Source organism: Haliaeetus albicilla, chromosome 5, assembly GCF_947461875.1.
Source record: "Haliaeetus albicilla chromosome 5, bHalAlb1.1, whole genome shotgun sequence".
Classification (NCBI taxonomy): Eukaryota; Metazoa; Chordata; class Aves; order Accipitriformes; family Accipitridae; genus Haliaeetus; species Haliaeetus albicilla.
In genome coordinates, this window is record NC_091487.1 from 7,377,362 (window position 1) to 7,397,222 (window position 19,861).

The 19,861-nt window shown below is 42.3% G+C and overlaps 3 protein-coding genes across 8 annotated transcripts in view; 2 read left to right on the forward strand and 1 right to left on the reverse strand.

Annotated features, from left to right (window-relative positions):
• The window catches only part of MNAT1 (MNAT1 component of CDK activating kinase), a 127,302-nt gene extending 126,585 nt beyond the window's left edge, over positions 1-717 (forward strand). Inside the window, exon 8 of the mRNA XM_069783209.1 lies at positions 230-717. Coding sequence (XP_069639310.1) covers positions 230-350 — 121 coding nt within the window. The 3' untranslated portion in view covers positions 351-717. The remainder of the gene's footprint in view (positions 1-229) is intronic.
• A 3,224-nt stretch (positions 718-3,941) lies between these two features.
• TRMT5 (tRNA methyltransferase 5) lies at positions 3,942-10,478 on the reverse strand. 2 transcript variants are annotated; one of them, XM_069783207.1, is made up of 5 exons: positions 10,402-10,478; positions 7,983-8,632; positions 7,449-7,573; positions 5,236-5,890; positions 3,942-4,269 (listed from the first exon to the last, which is right to left on the reverse strand). In XM_069783207.1, exons 1-5 carry the CDS (start codon positions 10,404-10,406, stop codon positions 4,205-4,207), a joined length of 1,500 nt encoding a protein of 499 aa, XP_069639308.1. In that variant the 5' UTR covers positions 10,407-10,478; the 3' UTR covers positions 3,942-4,204. The 2 variants fall into 2 exon arrangements, with proteins under 2 accessions (XP_069639308.1, XP_069639309.1); XM_069783208.1 differs by lacking the exon at positions 10,402-10,478 and adding an exon at positions 9,660-10,134.
• A 72-nt stretch (positions 10,479-10,550) lies between these two features.
• The window catches only part of SLC38A6 (solute carrier family 38 member 6), a 46,197-nt gene continuing 36,886 nt past the window's right edge, over positions 10,551-19,861 (forward strand). The window contains exons 1-4 of one of the 5 annotated variants that reach the window (XM_069783215.1): positions 10,551-10,746; positions 11,558-11,679; positions 12,449-12,522; positions 16,793-16,845. In XM_069783215.1, the coding sequence (XP_069639316.1) occupies positions 10,594-10,746; positions 11,558-11,679; positions 12,449-12,522; positions 16,793-16,845 (402 nt within the window). In that variant the 5' untranslated portion in view covers positions 10,551-10,593. The remainder of the gene's footprint in view (positions 10,747-11,557; positions 11,680-12,448; positions 12,523-16,792; positions 16,846-19,861) is intronic. The other 4 variants (XM_069783210.1, XM_069783213.1, XM_069783211.1 and 1 more) reach the window with 4 other exon arrangements.

The following is a 19,861-nucleotide window of genomic DNA, read 5'->3' on the forward strand; positions in this document are numbered from 1 at the left end:
AGCTTGGGTTTTTCAGTGTGCTGGCTGGGCAGCTTGTCTGAAGGTGTGCAAGCATCATCATTGCTTTAACTAATGGAAGTTTTATACCGATGTGTTTGTAGGTGGCTAACAGTAGGCAGCTTGTGTCTCCTTGCTTCCTCCCAAAAAGTAGCCTCAATCTCACTGTACAGTGAACTATGCAGGTGTTTCATGTGTTTATTTCTGTTCTAAATGCTTCTCTTTGTTTTAGGTATCTCAACCATGTACGAGCTGCCTCTCCACAGGATCTCGCTGGGGGCTACACTTCTTCTCTTGCTTGTTACCGAGCCTTACAGGATGCTTTCAGTGGTCTTTTCTGGCACCCCAGTTAGCCAGTGTGCATCAGCCTGTGATCAAGGGACGCCAAACGGAGTGAGAAACAAATCAAGCCGGCAAAGGTTGGGTAAAATTGCTGCCATCTGCACAACGGCTAAGCTGCAGTCACTTTTCTGTGTAAAACCAGCTGTGTTTAAGTGTTAAAGGGAAAAAAAAAAAAAAGTCTGCACGAGAGCTTTGTAAAATGGTAGATACATTTTTGTGGAGGGGGAAACTCGTTAGTCATGTGGCACTTTGCTGAGGGAGGCTGAAGCAATAAGCCACATCTAATGGAAGATGTGAATAACTCAGCTGTGTATGTTTGAGGTTTAAAGAAATACACTTGTAAATTTTTTTTAAATAAAGCCAGACTTTTTTATTAAAGTTTGTGGTTTTACTCTTATTGCAGGGTTTTATTTGCACAAGCATTTAAATGCCATTTTGATTATAACATTTAGTGTCAATATTCAAGCCTACATTTTCTTCCCATAAAACTAGTTTCCCCAGTTCAGACAAGTGGGTTTTTCCTCCTGCCAGCTGGATGAGATGAGAAACCCTGGAACTATGCTGACACAACTCTTGTGCAGGATCCGTCCTGATGTTCTTACCTTTGTCTGGAAAAGAAATCATTAGCTCAAAGTCTTTCAACTGAGTTCCTCTAGAAGCAATCTAAGAAGCCTTGAGACAAGGCTAGGTCATTAAAGTGGTCAAAACTGGTTTTGTTTTTTTCCTGTTTAGCTCTGTTGGCAACTTTTCTGTTACGTGTTCAGGAGCTTCTTTTGGCAGGAACGTCCCTTTGTCTGGCTTTTGGGATGACCCTGGCCACTTGATCTGCTGCTTTGACATATTCCTTCCCCTCTCCTTGTAGTGGAACATAGACTAATCGCAGCAGAGATAGGCTTTCTGTGGCGGGATGTGTGTATATGTGGCCATGAGTGTCTATAAACTGCAGGAGACTGGAAACTGCTCAGGACAGCGAGCACCTCTAGAGCAAAGCCTGGACTGCATTTTATGGGTCATCCATTAGCAGTTGTTGAATACTGCTCTGAGGAGTGTACTAAATGAACGTATTTTTTCTATGTTGTAATAAAGAGAAGAAAAAGCTCTATTCCAGACTCGGTGCAGAAGTGGGGGGAAGCACCAAAATTTCCATTGCCCTTTCTCTGAAATCCTGTTGTTTGTGCCCAGAATAGTTGCCAACAGGTAACATTACACATGAGGCAGAGGTGTAGAAAAGATGATAGCCTGCAGAGCACTGCTCCCTGCCAGGGCCAGGTGGCCTGGCATTAGACAGAAAGCCCGTGGCCGGGTGTTGCAGGACTTGGCTGTGCAGTGCACATGAGAAATCACTCGTACGCTTGCACTTATGTTGTAGCCTAGCCCTGAGACGAGTGCTGCGTTCCACCTGGGGTCCTTCCTCCTCTCCCTTCGGCTGTAAGGCCTGAAAGTTGACATGCCCTTTAGTTATCTGTTCCCTCACTCATGGTAGATGGCTGCCACCACCGTGGGGCCTAGCTGATTGTTTTCCTAGCAGCCAGAAGCTGCGGGAGTTCGTTCTCTCTGTCACAGATACCTGACAGCCTGTCTCCTGTTCCCAGATAGAAGATAGTGGCGGTTCTCCCGAGACTCAGCTCGGGACCCTGGGAGGGAGTAGCAGCAACCAGGGGGAGTCTGTACTGTTCCGGGCTCACCCAGACTGGTAAAGATACGCCTCATCAATGATCTGCTTTATACTCAGTTTGTAAAGCCTCAGGTCATTGCCCTAATGAATGCAGAACTGCATATGCATATTCATACGTATCATTTAAGTACACTCATGCAACTTGCATGTACATTGGCTAGCGTTTGCTATTTCATGTGGGAGGGTTATACGCAGAAGTGGCAACTGCACAGAAATGTGGAAAAACCCCTGGTTACCAGTATAGCTACATACAATGCATTAACTGGCATCTAAACTAAAGTTGTGCTGCTAAAATAACAATGGCATTTAATCCTTAAGCGAACAAAACTTTTAAGAACTAAAATCCTTCCCTGCCCTGGGATAGTCACATGCTGAAAATTGGAGTTATGTATTTGACTTGCTTAACACAAAAAGGGTGATCAAAGACAGGTTTCTGTTAGTGCAGTAGTGTCAAGAAGCCCTAAATTTGGACTGTGAGGCAATGCACACAAAGGGACCCACGGTCTCCAGCAGCACAGACAGGCGCATTAGTGTAGATCATAGGGTGACTGCACCATTCCAGAATGGTCGAGGGCCTTATCGCTAAAGCAGTGTTTATGGAGGGCTCTGAAGAACAAGAGCAGCTTTCAAATGTTTATGGGAAACCCACAGGACAGCGGTAGGAAAGCATGCAGTGGTGTTAGAAGATGTAACAGACAGCAGAGATAGCATCGCAGGCCAGAGGCAAGAGTCCAGCACTTGCTCTTAGAGGAGCAGTGACTGGTAGGGAAAGGATACGATGTGCCCGTCCTTGACAGCAAGGACAAATAGGTTAAAGCTGCTGCGATACCATTTTAAAGGCCAGTGGAGGAATGCTGGGGCTGGAGTGGCAGACTAGGGAAGTAATCTGTACAGCAGCTTTCAAGATAGTACGAGTGAGTCACGATGACTGTTTTCCTCTGGTTTGATAAATGCAATCCAGCGGTAACCAAGCTGCGAAGGCTTGCTCAAAAGCACAGGCTGTGTAGCCAAGGGAAAGGCTGTAACAGAGGCGTGAGGAAAACAAGTCCACGGGCCTTAGTGGTTCTCTGGGTGAGAGCCAAGATGTCAGGTCGCCGGCCCCAGTGATGGAGCCACAGCAGCAGAGCCAGGGAGGGGGACGGACATCTGGTAATTGAGTTGCTAGGCGTGAGCTCTGAGCTTGGACAACATCTGAAACCGAGAGGGTGATCCGAGTTCTCTGTCCCAAGAAACTATTTGTGGTTGACATTGCCCAACAATAGTTTGGATGGGTAAGAAAAGGAAATCAAAGGCAGAGGCTTTTCCAATCCCTGCAGAACACAGGCAGCCAGTCAGAGAGATCATCCAGGGACTGCAGCAGAGGAGCACTCAGGGAGGTAGGGGGAGAGCTGGGAGAGGGCAGGGGCACAAAAGCCGCAGGAGGACGCAGTTTCAAGACGAGAGGACTGTTCAGCCAGGTACTGGTTTTCAGTCAAGTGCTCCAACGCAAGCGAGTACGTCATCTGCAACTGTGCAAACGGCATTACAGTCTTTCCTGCTTTAACGGTGGGCAAACACTAAGGTAGGAGTCAACTAATCCCTAACTAAATCTCAGTGTTAAAAAGCACTTACTACTCAAAAGCCTAGGAACAAGTGTACACGGCTGTTTGGGACTTTTTGTATCTTGGGTTAAGTTTTTGAAAGGTTATCTTGCTTACACAAGAGCTGTTTGTTTGTGCGTCTGCTAACAGTAACCTAGTATTCTTGAACACCAAAAAAATTTGTCCAAGAGAATCCAATGCAAGGGTTATACAAGTCATCTTGCTAGACCCGACAAAATATAAAAATTGGTTTTCGCCACAAACCCCATAGTATCAAAATGACATAGCAAAAAACTATCCTAGTCTGTGTCACTGAACTATCACGGGGCGTGAAAAGAGCAGAAAAGTACCAAAACACATTTATTACAAAAAAGTGAAGTTTTATTTTTTTGTAGTAACAACAATTTCAATCTGCTTATTGATCCCACAATTAAAAAAAAAGGTAAATTCAGGAAGCAAGGCTCACAAAGGAAAGCTGAAACATGCGTTACGCATCTTGGCGCCTGAGATGGATAACACAGGTATGCTTCAAATAATTCAAGGGGTAAACCAGAGGTAACCTAAGTATACCTTACGCAAACTGCTAAGGTAGTTACCGTAACTCTAGTCTTCAACTCAGTAACTTTTCTTCAGAAAAATCTTTGCTGGTACGCAGACGTTTAGAGGCTGGTTTTGCTGGAAGAAGGTTAGAAAAAGTAAGTTACTTAATGTACAGTAAACAGATTGAACTAAACCACAAGCCATGTAACACTTAAGGGATTTAACAGGAAGAGATGAGAGTCAAAATCAGGATTACCAGTCACAAATGAAAACTGTTACAGCAGTCATGTGGGGTTCTTTACCAAACGCCAAAAAGGACTTTCAAAAAATCTGTATGGAGCTACATTTTGACGTACATCTCAGTGCTACCCAACAACAGTGTAAAGATAAGTTTCATGGCATTAAAGCTTTATCAAAACCTCCTTTCCTCCAGTTCATGTAACTGCAGACTGAAAGCCTTCCCCCCCCGTCATGTAGTGCAAAGTCCAAGATCACTGAAGCCAGCTAGCTTCTACAAGAAATAAATCACCAATTATAAAAAAAACAAAAATCAAATTGAATGTTAGAGATCTCTAAGGATATCTATTTCTCAGTTAAATTGAACCTGATTCTGCTGATGTAGTGACTCCGGACCTAAACTGAGTCCGTGCAAGCTAAGAGAGAAGGTCAGAACTGGGACCAGTCACTTGGAAGTACACCATTCTACCCTGGGTGAAAATGAAGCTCCAGTTCTGAAGTATTTAGCTAATAGAAACGTGTACTTGGCATTAGATACCTCATCCTCCCCCAGTAGGCAATCTAGGGCATAAAGGTCTGTTTTACGGCCTGTGGGATGATCCTATCTAGTCCACCATTTTTTCTGTGGAGGCTCATGCTGGGATCAGAGGAGTGGAGCGCTGTTGCTGAGAGCACATGAAGCCCTGCAGCTGCTGCGCATGTGCAGACGCTCAGTCCTGCCGGCCACCTCCGCACTCACGCCGGAGTACAGCATCGCTGTCACACGGCTGAAGTGGCCCACAGGGCTGACAAGGTGGGACCAGCCTGAGACAACAAAAGGTGTAGCCTGAAATCCAAGTGCCACGAAGGGGGCTTGTTCCTCACCTTCATCAGGGCAGGGCCTCTTGTACAGCACATCTGCTGGAATCTGGAAACTAATGCACAGCATCTCCTTGTTCGGTGCGACATTTCTAACCAGGTAAGTAGAGCAGCGTCCATCCAAGGAGGTTCCCAGTGAAGCTTCAGCTCGTTCTTGAATATCTTTGGCTGGGTCGTCGTGTTTGGAGAAACCGTAGCAGTGTACCGTGGGAAGGCCAGCAGCGCTGCATGGCTCTCCGGCTAAGAGATGCCTGAAAACATCTAGAAATTCAATAGCCAAAGCTGGCAAATTCATGACTATATGCAAAGAGGTTTTCTGTTCTTCTTTCAGAAGTTGGAGCTCTTTACTTAGTTCTTCTCTTACTGGCCCCAGGAGGAAGTCCCTGCCATCCATGTTGAATGCTTTTATTTTGTTGTCTACTTTGTTTAGTTTGCAGTTGTGCAGGAGCCACTTGTAGGATTCAGGATTGAGATCGTTTGCAAATACGTGGCACTTTTTCTTTGCTGCTGGAATTGCAAAAGGTCCAATCCCAGCAAAGACATCGAAAAGGACATCACCGGGCTTTAAAATCTCAACGATACGGCCGTGTTCTGTGGAAAGACGTGGGTTCCAGTAGACTTTAGAAAAGTCCAATTCATATGCAATATTATTTTCCTTGACCTGAAAGTCCAAAAAATTTGCTTAAGCCTCTCTGTTCAAATTCCAGGCATGTTTAAGCATTATTAGTAATTAAGACAGCTAAAACCCAAGGTGCTTTATCAAACAGTAACGTGTACCTTGACATTTGTCCCATTAGTAGTACACATGAATCTTGTATAAACAGATCTACTCATCAGAATTAGCCATAAGGAATGTTCCAACTGTCAATCCAGATGGCTGGCTTATGCATGTCTCAATCACCAGGTGGAAATAAAGCAGCAACTTAAAACGACCATAAAAAAAAAAAAAATTCCGAGGCTTTTCAAGAGCTTTGTGGCTGGCTGACAACCCCTTTATTGAAAGCAGACCTTGGGAAGATGCCTCAAGCCCTCCTTAGCAAAGTCCACATAGTAAATAAGTGTCTGAGAATGATACAGCACAAGAATGGCAACAGTCAGCCAAATTTAAAGCCACTGGGAGCAAATTCTGCAGTATGAAGAAATACTGTATTTTATCTCTCAAGGTGACGGAGTTTGGAAACTGATCCAAACCCAAACTTCGGGATGACCACTATCTTAAGAACAGAGCTAAAAAGAAACAGTATTTATTCAGATGAGAATGGGATGCAAGATAATACTCACTTTGCACCACCGCACTTGAATTGTGTGACGCTGAAGTAACGTAACTTTGGGTCCAAATCACTGCATCATTTGCTTTGCCAGCAAGAAACATACTGAAGCGTATTGGCACTCCTCGGTGTGCAGCTCAGTGGTATGCTAGATGTATGCTTAATGAGCTAATACCATCTGCATAATATTTGATTATCGCTTCTGCCTTGACAATTGAAATGCCTTCTCTGCATGTACAGGATGTTCTACCAAGCTATTCATCTTCTTTATTTGGTAATCTAAAGTTTTCTCTTCTAAAAGTATAAAACTGCTAACAGTTAGGAAAAAATATTTTTTGGTCGAACCAGTGGCCAAGTTTCCAGCTAAGGACAAGAAACCCTGAGTGAAGAATACTTGGCAGTTACATAGTGCTTTAAACCTGAAAAATGTCAGAACAGAGGAGAGAGGAGGTTTGTCTTGCTGCTGACAGAAAAAGGCATAGACAAAATCTTGCCTAAGTTGCAAAGCCGGTGAGATTTAAAAAACACAATCCTGCGTTCTGTACCAGCCACTGTACAATGCTTGGTGAAATTAAGAAACAGCATTTTCTTACATCAAATCCACTAAGTATTTTGGCTTTAGAGTGAGAAACACCCCTCACTACAAGTTTGTAATTAGCATCTCTGTAAGAAACCTTTACTTCAGCTGCTTTTACATCCTATTAAAATCTAGGCTGTGAAATTGAAAGAATACTTATGTTCATGATCCCTACGGTTGTGAGTTTGCTCTTAGCAGACCAGGACAAAGGAAGGTAGAAGTAACTGCCAACTTTTACACTCCAAAACAGGTGTCATGAAGGGCACTGTGCAAAGGAATGGTCTTAACAGCATCTCTTCATCACATCTTTCCAGTAGATGCCTTTGGTTTTTAACATATTATATTCAAAATAACAGGGGAAAAAAACCCTGTACCTTGGTTACCAGGTTGCTCTCTCCAGCGAGCACTTCCATTTGAAAATTTCTGTATGTACTGTCAATTATGCTGGTTTTATTCACTACACAGGTGATCCCCGGATTCTTGTCAATTATAACCTGGCCTGAAAGAGAGGGCAAAAGATATTCTGGTTAAGGGACTACAACCTCTTAATGTTCTACTAAGAGATACAAACAGTGCTGTTTACAGTTAACAAAACTAAGCATGTATTAGAACAACTCTAATGATTCAGGGTTGCAGACATGACATCTTTCTAAGGCACGTACTTTACCCTGACCCAGTGCTCAGTGAAGGGAGACCACAACTACTGTAAGAGGAGAGAACTGTGCCTTCTGTGCACTGCTACAGCATCAGCACAAGGCTATTTAAAGTTGAAATATAAAGCAGTGAAAAGCACTCAAAAGTTTTCTTTGTACAAGTAATAATTTATCGGCAGGATAACTGTTAAAATATCTTTCTAAGACTATACAAAATATATTAATTACTTTTTTGAGAAGAGTTGTTTTACCTACCAATCAAATGTCTGTATGGTAGCTGATGATCTCTAAGATTCAAATGAGCTATGTGACCAACACGGCTAAATCCAGAGGTGACTTCTTGACCTTCAGGAAGGACTGCTCGTAGGATCTCCTCCGACTTGAAATTCTCGTAGGTCAGCTCCAAGTTATACTTGGACACCTCAGGACGAACATTAAGTTGTTTTAATACCTCTTGGTCTGATTCCCCTAATGAGAATTCTGGTATTTTATGAGGATCCAGAATGACAAGTCTACTGTCCTCATCTTCTGGATCCTCAACCACTCGCTTTAGACCAGGACGCTGTAGTACCGTATGTTTTAGGGACTTTAGCAAAGTATTTACAATTTCTTTCTTGACCTTAAGAACTGGAACAACAACTGTCCTTTTAAAAGCTTCCCTGTTGAGTAGTGTCATCCCACGCACTTCAGGATGTGGCGAATACACTTCTAGATTAGCTTTATCCTCCACAGTTTCAGGCATTGTAAAAAACCTATTTTTTTTAACTACTACAAACAGCCCAGGTATTCTGCCAGAATATTGCGCCAATAGCATCCAAACTGCTGGAAATGATGTATTTGATGCAGCTGTCCTAAAACGATTAGTTTTCAGTAGTCTGGCAGAGTATCCAAATCTCCATAAAGTCCTAGAAGAGAAATTATTCATTTTATAGACATTATGTAATCATTCCACTAAAAAGGCTGCAAATCACATGGATTTGCTGTTCTCTTAAACTAGAATTTCCATCTGTACCAAACAATCCACAATAGTTTAGTAAAGCTCTTTATTACAAATAATATACTACAAATTTCTGTCCTTTCGCAAATGTATTTTTAGACTTAAACATTAACTAACTTTAAGCAGTGAGATAATCCCCTCCTGCCAAAAAACAATGACCTCTCTTTGTTCTAATAAATGTGATATTAATCCCAGTAAGCCACATGGAAAAATTTCTACCGTCTTGATCCTACTGTTGGATCCCTTCTGTCTCCGATAAAATTCATTACCAAGCAGTGGTTGCTAGAAAACAGTTATTAGCAATAGCGGTCATAATCACTCTTCGGTGATTTCTGCCTCCTATACCCCAGTGGTAAGACTCGCTCCGTAGTGTCTTTGCTCCACAAGCTGCGTGCCAGAAAGACCATGAATTAAATGCAGAATTCCCCTGAAGGTACAGAGAAACATTAGTAATGCCTGTTTCAGCAAGTGAACCCCTCTCCACAGTTCATTCATAGGACGGGGACTTGAAAAGTAGCTGTACGCTTCTTTAAATGGTTTCCCCCACTAGAGCCAGTCCAAAGGGGCCCAACTTTACTGATTCTGCACCGGCTGCTCCTAGGCAGGAACCAAGGGGCTAGGTAGTATGTGAGGCTGTCATTTCTCCTGACTTCTTGGGAAGTTTGTTTTAAGATTAGGGGTTGACAGGAGAGATGCAAACCAGCTCTGAAAGGAAACCGGTTCTCTTGTCTGCCTCAGACATCTACAGGGTTGCTGCCCTCCTTGTGGGTAACAAGCCATGTGGTCTCTTCTTCAAAAAAGGAGCTGCGCTCGACCCTTAGCAAAGCTGGCCCCGCTCCCACCCTCCCTCCCCCACAAATCCCAGCTCCTCGCTGGGACTCCCCACATCTCCAAGCCAGCTCGTTTCCCTAAGCCAAGTTTTTGGCAAAGCGCACCTCCTTTCCCTGTTGACTCAAAAATAAACATTACATTCTTCACGTCTGCTACAGAGGAGAAAAAAAACTTCATCCAGAGGCCAGAGCATCCCGGTGTTTTTCTTAGGCATTCCCCTACTCCCTAGCTGGAAACTGCTGACCCAGTTTGCATGGGCATCTCGGTGTCAGATAAACCGCCCCCCCCCCCCCCCCCCCAGCTGGGTCTGGCCGGAGGTCCCTGCAGCCAGGACGAGGACTAACACCTCCCCAACACCGCCTACGGGAAGGCCTGCCCTTCCCCCGCAACCAAGGTCCCTCCAAGATCCCCCTTTGCCCCGTTTTTCCCTCAGAGTAATCTGAGGTAAATCGGGGGAGGCGGGGTGGGGGTGTGCTGCCGGAGGGCCGCTCCGAGCTCCACCGGGCACACACACACACACAGAGACCCCCCGGGCGGGTGGGAGAGGCGCCGGCCAGGCCTCACCGGGGGAAGGGACCCTCGGCAGAGCGGGAGCCTCGGCGGGGTCACCCCCCCCGCCCCGGCTCGGCCTGAGGGGAGCCCCGCCGGCAGCCGCCGCCTCAGGCCCACTGCGCGGCCTGGGCCGCCCGCCGCTGGCCGGGGGGGGCGGAGGTGAGCCGGCCCGGCCGGGGGCTGTGGGGCCGGGGGCCACCGTGGGGACCCCCCCCCGGCCGCAAGGCCGCAGCCGGGGCCTCCCCGGTTGCCACGGCTACGGCTACCGCCCCCCCCCCCCCCGCCCTCCCTCACCTCATGCCGTGCCCCGCCGCCGCCCTCTCACGTCATCGCCGCCGCGCCGCTCCGTGTGGCCGCGCCGAGCTGGGGGGGGCGGAGCTGGAGCGGCGGCCCCGCCCCCGCGGCGGCCCCGCCCTCCTCCCCGCCTCGGCCCGCCCCCCCCGGCGGCGCTCCCCTCAGAGGCGAGGCGGCGGGGCGCGGAGTGGCATGGTGCCGCCGCCGCCGCGGGGGGCCGGGCGGCTCCTGGCCGAGCGGGGCTGGTACCTGTCGGCCCGTGAGCAGCAAGAGGAGGAGGAGGAGGAGGCGGAGGACGAGGACGGGGAGTCCGCCCCGCTGCTGCCGCCGTCGGGCAGCGTGCGTGTGAGGGGGGCGGCTCGGCGGCGGGGAGGGGGAGCGCCCTGAGGGGGGCTGCGGCCGCGGGGCTGCCCGGGCCCGCTCCGTCGGCGGGCGCCGGCTCGGCTCGGCTCGGCTTGACTTTCTTTCCTTTCCCTGGGCGCTGTGTCTGTCAGGGCGGTCCCCGTCCCCGCGGCTCCCGGGCCGGGAGGCTGCGGGGGCGGCTGCCGCCGGCAGTGCTTGGTTTTGAGGAGAAGTTCGGGGAGCGTGGCCCGGGAAGGCGGCGGGGAGGGGGGGGGGGAGCTGGGGCTCAAAGGTTGGGCCGATCGATTGTGGAGCGGGGAGGCGGAGGGTGGACGGGGCTGTGGAGGACGGCTCCGGGGGGTGACACCTGGCGAGGGCGGCGGGAAGGGCCGGGCCGGGGGCAGTGCCGGGCCTGTGAGGCCGAACGCCTGGTCCTGGCGCTCCTTCTGCTCCGTTTGACGCCGCTTCGGTGGCACAGCTCTTGGAGAGGTGCTGCCGATTGCTCTGCCCCTCGCTCCTGTGGCGAGCACGCCGGGGGCAGCCCGCTTTTAAGCCTAAATCTTGCTGCGCTGGGTTTGTGCCCCGGTATCGCCGTTCTCGAAGGATGTAGACGTCTAGAGATCCTTCTGGGACGGCATCGTGTTGTTATTGTACGTGCAGGAGGGTTTGCGTGGTCTGAGAATGAGAAAAGAGATTTTCTGATTTAGATGAGGGAAGGAAAAGTTGACTGTCTCCCCCTCCCTTAAATTTCCTCCTATGAAAGACCAAAACGCCTCTCCTGTACTAACTGTACTTTGTTTTGCCCTTTTTACAGAATCCTCCAAATCGTGGCTCTTCCTTTGGTTTCTCAGTATTTAATTTAATGAATGCTATCATGGGAAGTGGGATACTTGGCTTGTCCTACGCTATGGCCAACACAGGGATCATGGGGTTTAGGTAAGTTTTCAGTTTTTACGTATACTTATTTTTAAACTCAGCTTGTAGTTTTAAACGGAACAGAACTTGATTACTAAGACTCCTGTGCAAAAAATGAGGAAGAAATAAATAACTTGTGCTTTTCGGCATTGTTGAATAAGATCTTCCCTCTTTGGTTTAGTCATTCAGAGCTGGCCTAACATAAGTACTGCCCAGATGTTGCATTAAATTGCCACATGGTGGCAATTTCTTGGCCATTACTCCTAATAGATTGATATTTATGTTTCAAAGCTGCTGTCTCCTTCAGTTCCAGAAATGGGCCTCCTGGAGTGGGATGGCTACATATCTGAAAAATGTTGAATCAGCTTGTGCTTTGCACTTTTTCTGCTTGTTGTACATGCTAACCTATGGATAACAGGGCCAAAGTCACCAGAACTGTCACTTTTACCATTTTCTAAGCATTAGATTCACTTCATTAGAAGATACATATTTGTCTGTGTATATGTATACGCACAAATTCCCATGTTTATGTCCCGTTTGTAATTCATATGTCAGGCCTTTGTCCTGTGTAGTATGTGATATACTTTGGTGAACAATATAACAAACCGTGGAACTTAGCAAGTATTGGGAAGGTCAGAGACCATATGAACCATAGTCAGCAGATACAAGCCGTAAAATGAGGAAATCTGGTCTTGTGGTAGCTTACTTCTTGCAAAAGTAGCATTCTTAAAGATAGAAAGTGCATTGTAGTGTAAAAGTGCTGTAATTGTGAATATTCTGTGTTTTTTAGTATCTTGCTGCTGATCGTTGCCAGCCTTGCTGCTTACTCTGTATTTCTTCTGCTCAGTATGTGCACTCAGACTGGTAAGTGAAAAGGATTTATCTAACAGTGATCTCTGAAATAATTCCTCACCTGTATCACAAAGACATGACCCAGTATAATTATTACAATTAACAGCATGTTAACAGATAGCTGTGTCCGATTCCCTGATGTTGAAATATTTAACAACTTTAACAATTACTATTTGCCATTTAAAAATACGATTTTGAAACTTCTTATGAAAAGTCAATGCCACACTGACTGGTTTCTAGGTTTTCAGTTTTATTTTTATCAAAATGCTTCTCTCATCTTTCCAGAAAGATAAATCCTATATTTCTGTAGCAAAGTTATTTTGGTGCTGGCTGAACTGCACTACTTCAGTGTATACTGTTGCTTTCAGCGAAGGCTTAAGAGCAATAAAGTAGCAGACTTTCATTCTTCTACTTGTAATATATATTTTGTTTATGGTTTGAAATGGATACCTTTCAGGTTTTGTAATCATACTGGATTATCATAATTCTCATGGCGTTTTATAGATGCAGGTTTTTACAGCATTTTTGATACTGAATGAGAAGTCACATTGCAGTCCTTAGAAATTACACTGCTTTGAGAATGTTCAAACAGTAGATTCTAATATCTACAATCTAATCTGCTAACGTTTTAATTCTTGCTTCTTTTAATTGTTACTGAAACAACTGACTAGTTCCTTGAGTTCTCGTACACAAAGATCACGTTGTAGCAGGAAGTCTCCTTCTCTTTCAGTCACCTGGTTATTGTTTCTCTCTCCTCTGTTTTCCTCTTTTCAAAGGTGGTGGGAGAAAGCTTCCATTTCTTTCCTCATTGGCTTTGTTTTCTATAGCTAGCTTTGGTCTGTCAGCTGGTTGCTTCCTGATTCTTCTTAGATCTGCTGCTCCTGTCTTCACCTGTTGAGTGATCTGCTTCATACATTCTTAAAAAAATATTCTTCAGAGGTAGGGTTACTTTTATGGCTGATACTGCTGGCTGCTTGATGATTTGGGACTAAGTCTTTGGTAATTTTTCTCTCCTCTTGGAGCTCTGCTTAGTAGAAAGGAATCGGAACCTGAAATGAATAGCTAGAAAGATAGATAAGAAGCAAAAAAAGGGGGAACTGGAGGTATTTTTTTTATGATCTTTGTTTACGTCTTACTTGAGGCTGAAAAGTTCTGTATTATAAAGGCACAAAGTGGTATTATGTTGTTGTCTGGTAAAATAATAATTAAAGGGATCCTTGCAAAAGAATGACTGGTGAGAGGGGAAAACTAAGGATTTAAGCTTTTGAGTTAAGAAAATTTCAGTGTTGTGAACTTAGAGACCTAATATACAAGAATGGTTTAACTCCTCAGTTATTGTCCAAAGGCAACATTCCACCTCAAGAAAGCATTTTTTAAATACGCACAACTGAAAGCAAGGAATACCATTGAAATGGCAGGGTGAAGTATTTGTCTTGTCTGAAACTAGCACTTTACAGTTAATAATTAGTTATCACCTAATGTTGACAGGTAATACTAGCACCAGAGCTATGTCTGGATAAGTTTGCTGGATTTATGGCCTTCTGTGTTTTGATTTTTTTTTTTGTAATTTTTTTAAAGTAAGATTTCTCTCAGATTATAATTACTCTAATTCCTGTAAACTATTGAAGTAATTAAATGTTAGATACCATTCCGAGTTTTTCCTTGGAATGTTGTCTTTGAAAAGTGAGAAATGTGACCTGTTATGCCTGACAAAGTAAAATCTGTGTACGTGTTTGCTTCCAAACTAGATAATTGAACATTTTTCTTCATAAAACCTACGTCCATTTGTGAACAATGTTATAGTATTAGGCTTAATCCATGGCAAGGAACTGGAAGGAAATTTTAGTAGTTTTATATTAAAAAATGAGCTAGAAAAATTTAAAGGGTGGAGAAGGAAAACCTTTGAAAGTGTTTGTAAACAATTCATTCAGGTATTCAAATCACAAAAGTAATCCTAGGAAAGAGTTGACCTATGAAATACCTTCTGAAAAGAAAGCTCTAATATTAATTCCATTTTAAACAGAGACCAGGATTTATTAAGCACAGGCATTTTAGTTGTAGTTTAAAAATAAAGAAGTGTCTTAAATTTTTAAATTATGTTGGTCTGGACTTTGACAAAATCAATGATTTGTGTAGACCAAAAGGCTTAGCAAAAGAAATATTCCCAAGCGTCAAGGGTTAGACTTGGATTAGTTTAGTCAATGTTTTCTCCTCGTGTTAATTCAGTACAACCTACGTTGTTTTGGGGTGTGGGCTGACAAAGGCTAAGCTTACTCTGTAAAGCAGAGGAATTGGGAATTTAAGTGGGATGTACTTTGAAATTTTGTGGCTTTTTTTCTTTTCATTTTAAGAGTTAGTCATAGTATTGCTCATACTATACTTGCCAATTTCACTTTGAAATTAAATAGATAATTTCCATTTAGTGTTAGTAACATAATAGAAATCAAGCCAATCAGGCAGAACTTGTTTATCTTTATATCAATTGTGCTTAATATTTTGTTTCATATATTCTTGAAATTACAAAAAGTAATGTGATTAAGTACTAAGGCTTCCCAGTGTTCACAGGACTAAATTGGTTACAGAAACAGAGTTACTATAGAAAATATTCTAAGGTTTCACATTGCTTGTTTGTAATTCTGTGGAAAATTTTGTTCTCTTTGTTAGTAACTCCTCATACGCGTGTGCTGTGTATTTGTTCCCACATGGTAAAAACAACTCTCTCGTAAATATGTTTAAAATTTTACTGATTTTTCTGATGCCATTGGAGATGGTCTTCGAAAATGCTATTTTTTTTTTCTTGTGATCAACAACTTTATAAATACAAATCTAAGAAAAATACAGAGTAAAATCTAGTAAGACGTACTCCTTCTTTAATTATATCTGTATATAACTTATATCAGTGTAACGGCAAATGTAAGAGTTTAGTCCAGGTTTATGCTGGAGCTGACTGTGGCTCAATTTTGTCATTTCATTTATTTTTTCATAACATATTGGTGTAAGTAGTAGAGCAGAATGTGAAACATCGCCCTTGAGAAAATAATGTGAGAAAATTAATGAAGTTTGGGTTTGTTGCCCCCCACCCCTCTGGAGCATTGATCTGATTGTGTGCAGAACTTCAGTGAAATAAAAACATCTAAGCTTGGGCAGTTGGCAGTCTGAGGCTCCAGTCCCGTCATCTGATCCCTGCGAACCGCCTGTGTCTCCTATGTCTTGTTTCATTTACTTCAGTGGGACTTCACTCAGGTGTGAAGGTCTGCCCCCAGCAGCTCATATTGCAGGGCTGGGCCCTAAATTAAGATGTGACAGGAATAGAAGCAGTAGTGTACCAAGTAGAACCATGGGAGAGAAAGCAAGTGTTGTGACAATAAAATTAATGTGGTTTTGAGATTAATTTTACCCTTTGAGGCATTTACAACTGTGGACCATTTTATTATATACTGAGATAGTGAGTGGTATTTCTCAGAAAACTTTCGTCTTTTTGATACCGCTTCAATTTCTAATAACAAAATACAGAGCAACAATGAAAGACTTCAATATGACTTCCTTCATTCTGAGAAGGGGTTGGTTTGAGTTACCAGCAATATTAGAAGTGAGTTGCAGCTAAAACTCAACAAAAGCGTACAAGAAACCACAGGCTGTTTTAACGCGATTATGTAAGTTAGGTGCAGGTAAGGGCAGGATTTTTGTTTTGGTTTTGGTTTTGCTTTGGTGTGTTTTGTTCTGGTTTTTTTTAATAATAGATTTCAACCAAGAAAGATGTTTACCTTCAGCTCTCTTGAAAATAAATAGCGCCAAGTTTTTAAAAGCTGGCAAGATGGTGATTAATATTTATATTCGTAGAAAGACGAAAATGGATCCTCTGTTGTTGTCTTCATTTAAGAAACAAAAAAGTGTACCCTTTTAACAAGTAACATATGGGAATATCTTATATCTAATTGTTGAGGCTAATCTCAGAATTCTTCACCTGTAGTATCTCTTGCAAAGATCTTTGGGGGAAGGCAATTTGCCATTAATGTGTTGGGTTTTTTTTTATTTAAATAGTACTATTTTTAATATTAAATTGAGTTTCTGGAGAGTTTCTAAATGGTTGAGCATATAGCTGCATTTTGTAGCAGGAGTACAGGTGTATATAAAAGCTATTTTGTAAATAAAAAATACTGTAAAATACTCTTTTAATTTTGTCCTGAATTATGTTAATTTAAAAAGGGAAAAAAGGCAGAGCTAGAGCTTTCAAGTGATTTTAAAGTTAGAAATATTTTTGCTTTTTTTTCCATACTAACAGCTGTCACTTCTTATGAAGACCTTGGCCTGTTTGCTTTTGGATCAACTGGAAAGGTGAGTATTTATTTTTACCTGTGTATTTTTCTTCTTGGTTTCATGCTTCTGATATACAACTGTTCTTTGCATAGTAAAGAGATATAAATGAAATAAGTAGTACAATTACTGACGTTGTGGTATACTGAAAAGTCCGTTACCTCCTGAAGCTTTTCGCTACATTTTAGTTAGTGTGTCTGGTCTGTGGAAGCCCAAACTTTAGTTAACTGTAAGATAGACACTCCTTAAACGCAAGATTTTGCACTACTTTCCTGTCAGTGTGTTCATTTTTTAGTTGTATGTGCAAATACATGCTTACTGGCATTGTGGTCAAGTTGGCTCAGCAATCCATTTTAGGTTTGTTACAGTCCCATCGTACCTGTGCTGTAAACTGTTAAGAGACAGGTAAGTGATTTACTGTTGGTGTTCTAGCACTTAATAGAGATCCAAGATAAGCATTTGCCTTTCATGTAGTTTCCACAATAGGAACAAGTAAGAGTATGTTTAATGCATGTTAATTTTTTTCTTTTGTTTAATAAACTCTTCAGATAAATGTTTCTTACTTGTTGTTTTATCTCATGATTTAAAAAAACCCAAACAAACCAACAGCAAACTAACCATTTTTGCTGTAAGAGTAATCAACATGTAAGCTGTGCCTTTTTAGTAGCATGTGCTGAATCTTTTTCTCCTAATAGGCAATGTTGTCCAGTAATACTGGGTGCACAGGAAATACTGCTTGTGAATACTGCACATATAATATTATGACTTCTATGCTCTGTGTTTCAGTTACACAATACTAAAAGCAGATTCTACCCCACAGAATTGCAATTTTAATGGTTTACTGAAACAATGTAAATTTTTTTTTAAAATGAGTTCTGCTAAATGGACTGGACTCTAATTTCTTCTGGTTTAATGTAACTGAGAATTAAATCTGAGCTATTAGGTGTTTGGAAGACTTCCATTAGCATTAATAAGCAGATGTGAGTGTAGTCTGTGAGGATCAATATTTATCGATCAAAGTTAAGATGTGATCAACTTCAATAGATAATAAACCTTGATATTAGCAAGGTATGAATTAAAGTTGTTTTTTACAGGAGCCGTTCTGTACACATTAACCACAAGCCATTAGATGCAGAAATCATAGAAATGTAGAGCTTAAGGAGATACTAAAACATAACTTAGTCTGTCTTTGCTCTGAAGCAGGGCTAAACATACATAAATGATTCTTGGCAGGCGTTTGTCTAATCTGTTATTTAAAAGATTAAATGAAGGCGATTTCACAGCTGCACTATGTAGTCAACATCAATAATTTTTTTTATTCTCCCTAATATACTTTTTCATAATTTTCAGTTTAAATAATTTGTGCTAAAAATCATCCGGTCTTTTATTTTCAGTGTGCATGGAGAACACTGGAATATTTCTAGGTTAGGAAGCTGTTGTTTTGATAAAATAATTAACCAAAGTTCACCAAGCTTTCTTGATGAACTGACATTTTCTGGAACACTTATCTTTCTCTCTTGAAGTATCTTTGATATTTATACACCTTTCTTAAAACTTGCCTGCAAAATGGAACACAGTAAGCTGGCTGAGAACTTGACAGTGACAAGAATTGTAATTATTACCTATGTTTTAGATAGAACATGGCTAGTACTATGTCCCAAAACAAGATTTGCTGTTCCTGTGGGTGCTTCATGCTATTTATCTCAGACTGTTTTCTCTATTTGCAGTCTAATAACTCTATAAGTCGTATATTTGAGATCTACTTCCGGAGTGCATTGCTTATAACTGATCTTTTTGATTTTTAGACTTTTCTAGTTTACCACAACCATTCTGAATTCTAATCCTGTCCCTGAATGTTCCTCACTTCAGTCAGGCACAGGTGGCTTTTTTTTTTTTATTTCAAGTAGTACTTACTCTTCCCTCACCCAAGTCGTGAGGTAATGATACAGACAGATTGCTGTAGGACCTTGTTTGAACTGGCATCTTAGGTTGACAGTAAATGACTGGTTAACTGCTCTTGAAGTAGAGCAGTTATACAACCTTACAGTGATTTCCTGTCAAACATATTTTTCTGAGATTTGTGAGAATGGAGATTTTCTGCTACTGGAATATTGCTGATTCTCCCTTTCCAAAGGCATAAAGTATTTGTTTCCATCTATTGCAAATGCCAAGATACCATACTTTTTTTTTTTCTTTTTTTTTTTCCTTCTTCTCCCCTGGTGACTTTTGAATTGACTTTGAATTCGTTTAAAATCTGATATGATTTTCTAGCTGATCAACTAAAAAAATGGCAACTCTGCTTTCAGCCTTTTTTCAAAAGTACAAAGTTGTTTTTCTTCTCATAACTGTGGCTTAATTTTTTCAAAATTGATTTAATGGTAGCACTCACGTAGGAAGGCCCTGCTACATCAAGAAGAGCAGTGGGTAAAAAGAAAAACTGTACTGGATGATCGTACTGTTTTAGAACTGAATTGAAAAGAAAACACTGGGAAAACTTTAGACACTTTTAGGTTTTTGTCAGTTGGAAGTTAATTCTTTGGATTCAGACAAATATTTTAATAGCCTGTGATCATTTCAACTACCATATCAGTCCAGCATGATTAATCACAAATGCTAAAGAAAAGTCTGTCTTGTTTACAAGAATAATGACATTCATGACAGTTAAAAATATCCAGGTTTTTGGAGTGAGGAAGTAGCTTGCACAAATCTCTGCTGTCTGATTGTCTTCAGAGATAAATGATAATTTTCATTTGTACTCTCCTGATCATAATTAGAATGCGCTTACACGTTTTCAGTGATTTAAAAACCTCATCATCTGCAGAACAGGCTTCACTCCATAATTTCTCTTGTTTTGTCATCTCAGAATGAAAATGCAGTATTTTCAGGGAGATTTTTTTGCTTTTATATTCATTTTAGATTGTGTTGGTTTCCATGTGTTAAACTCTGGAGAAGATGCCCTTCCTTTCAGTGCTAGTTATCGCTTCTACATCTGGTCTGTTTAAGATGATACAGATGTGTTTTATGACTGCTGTAGACA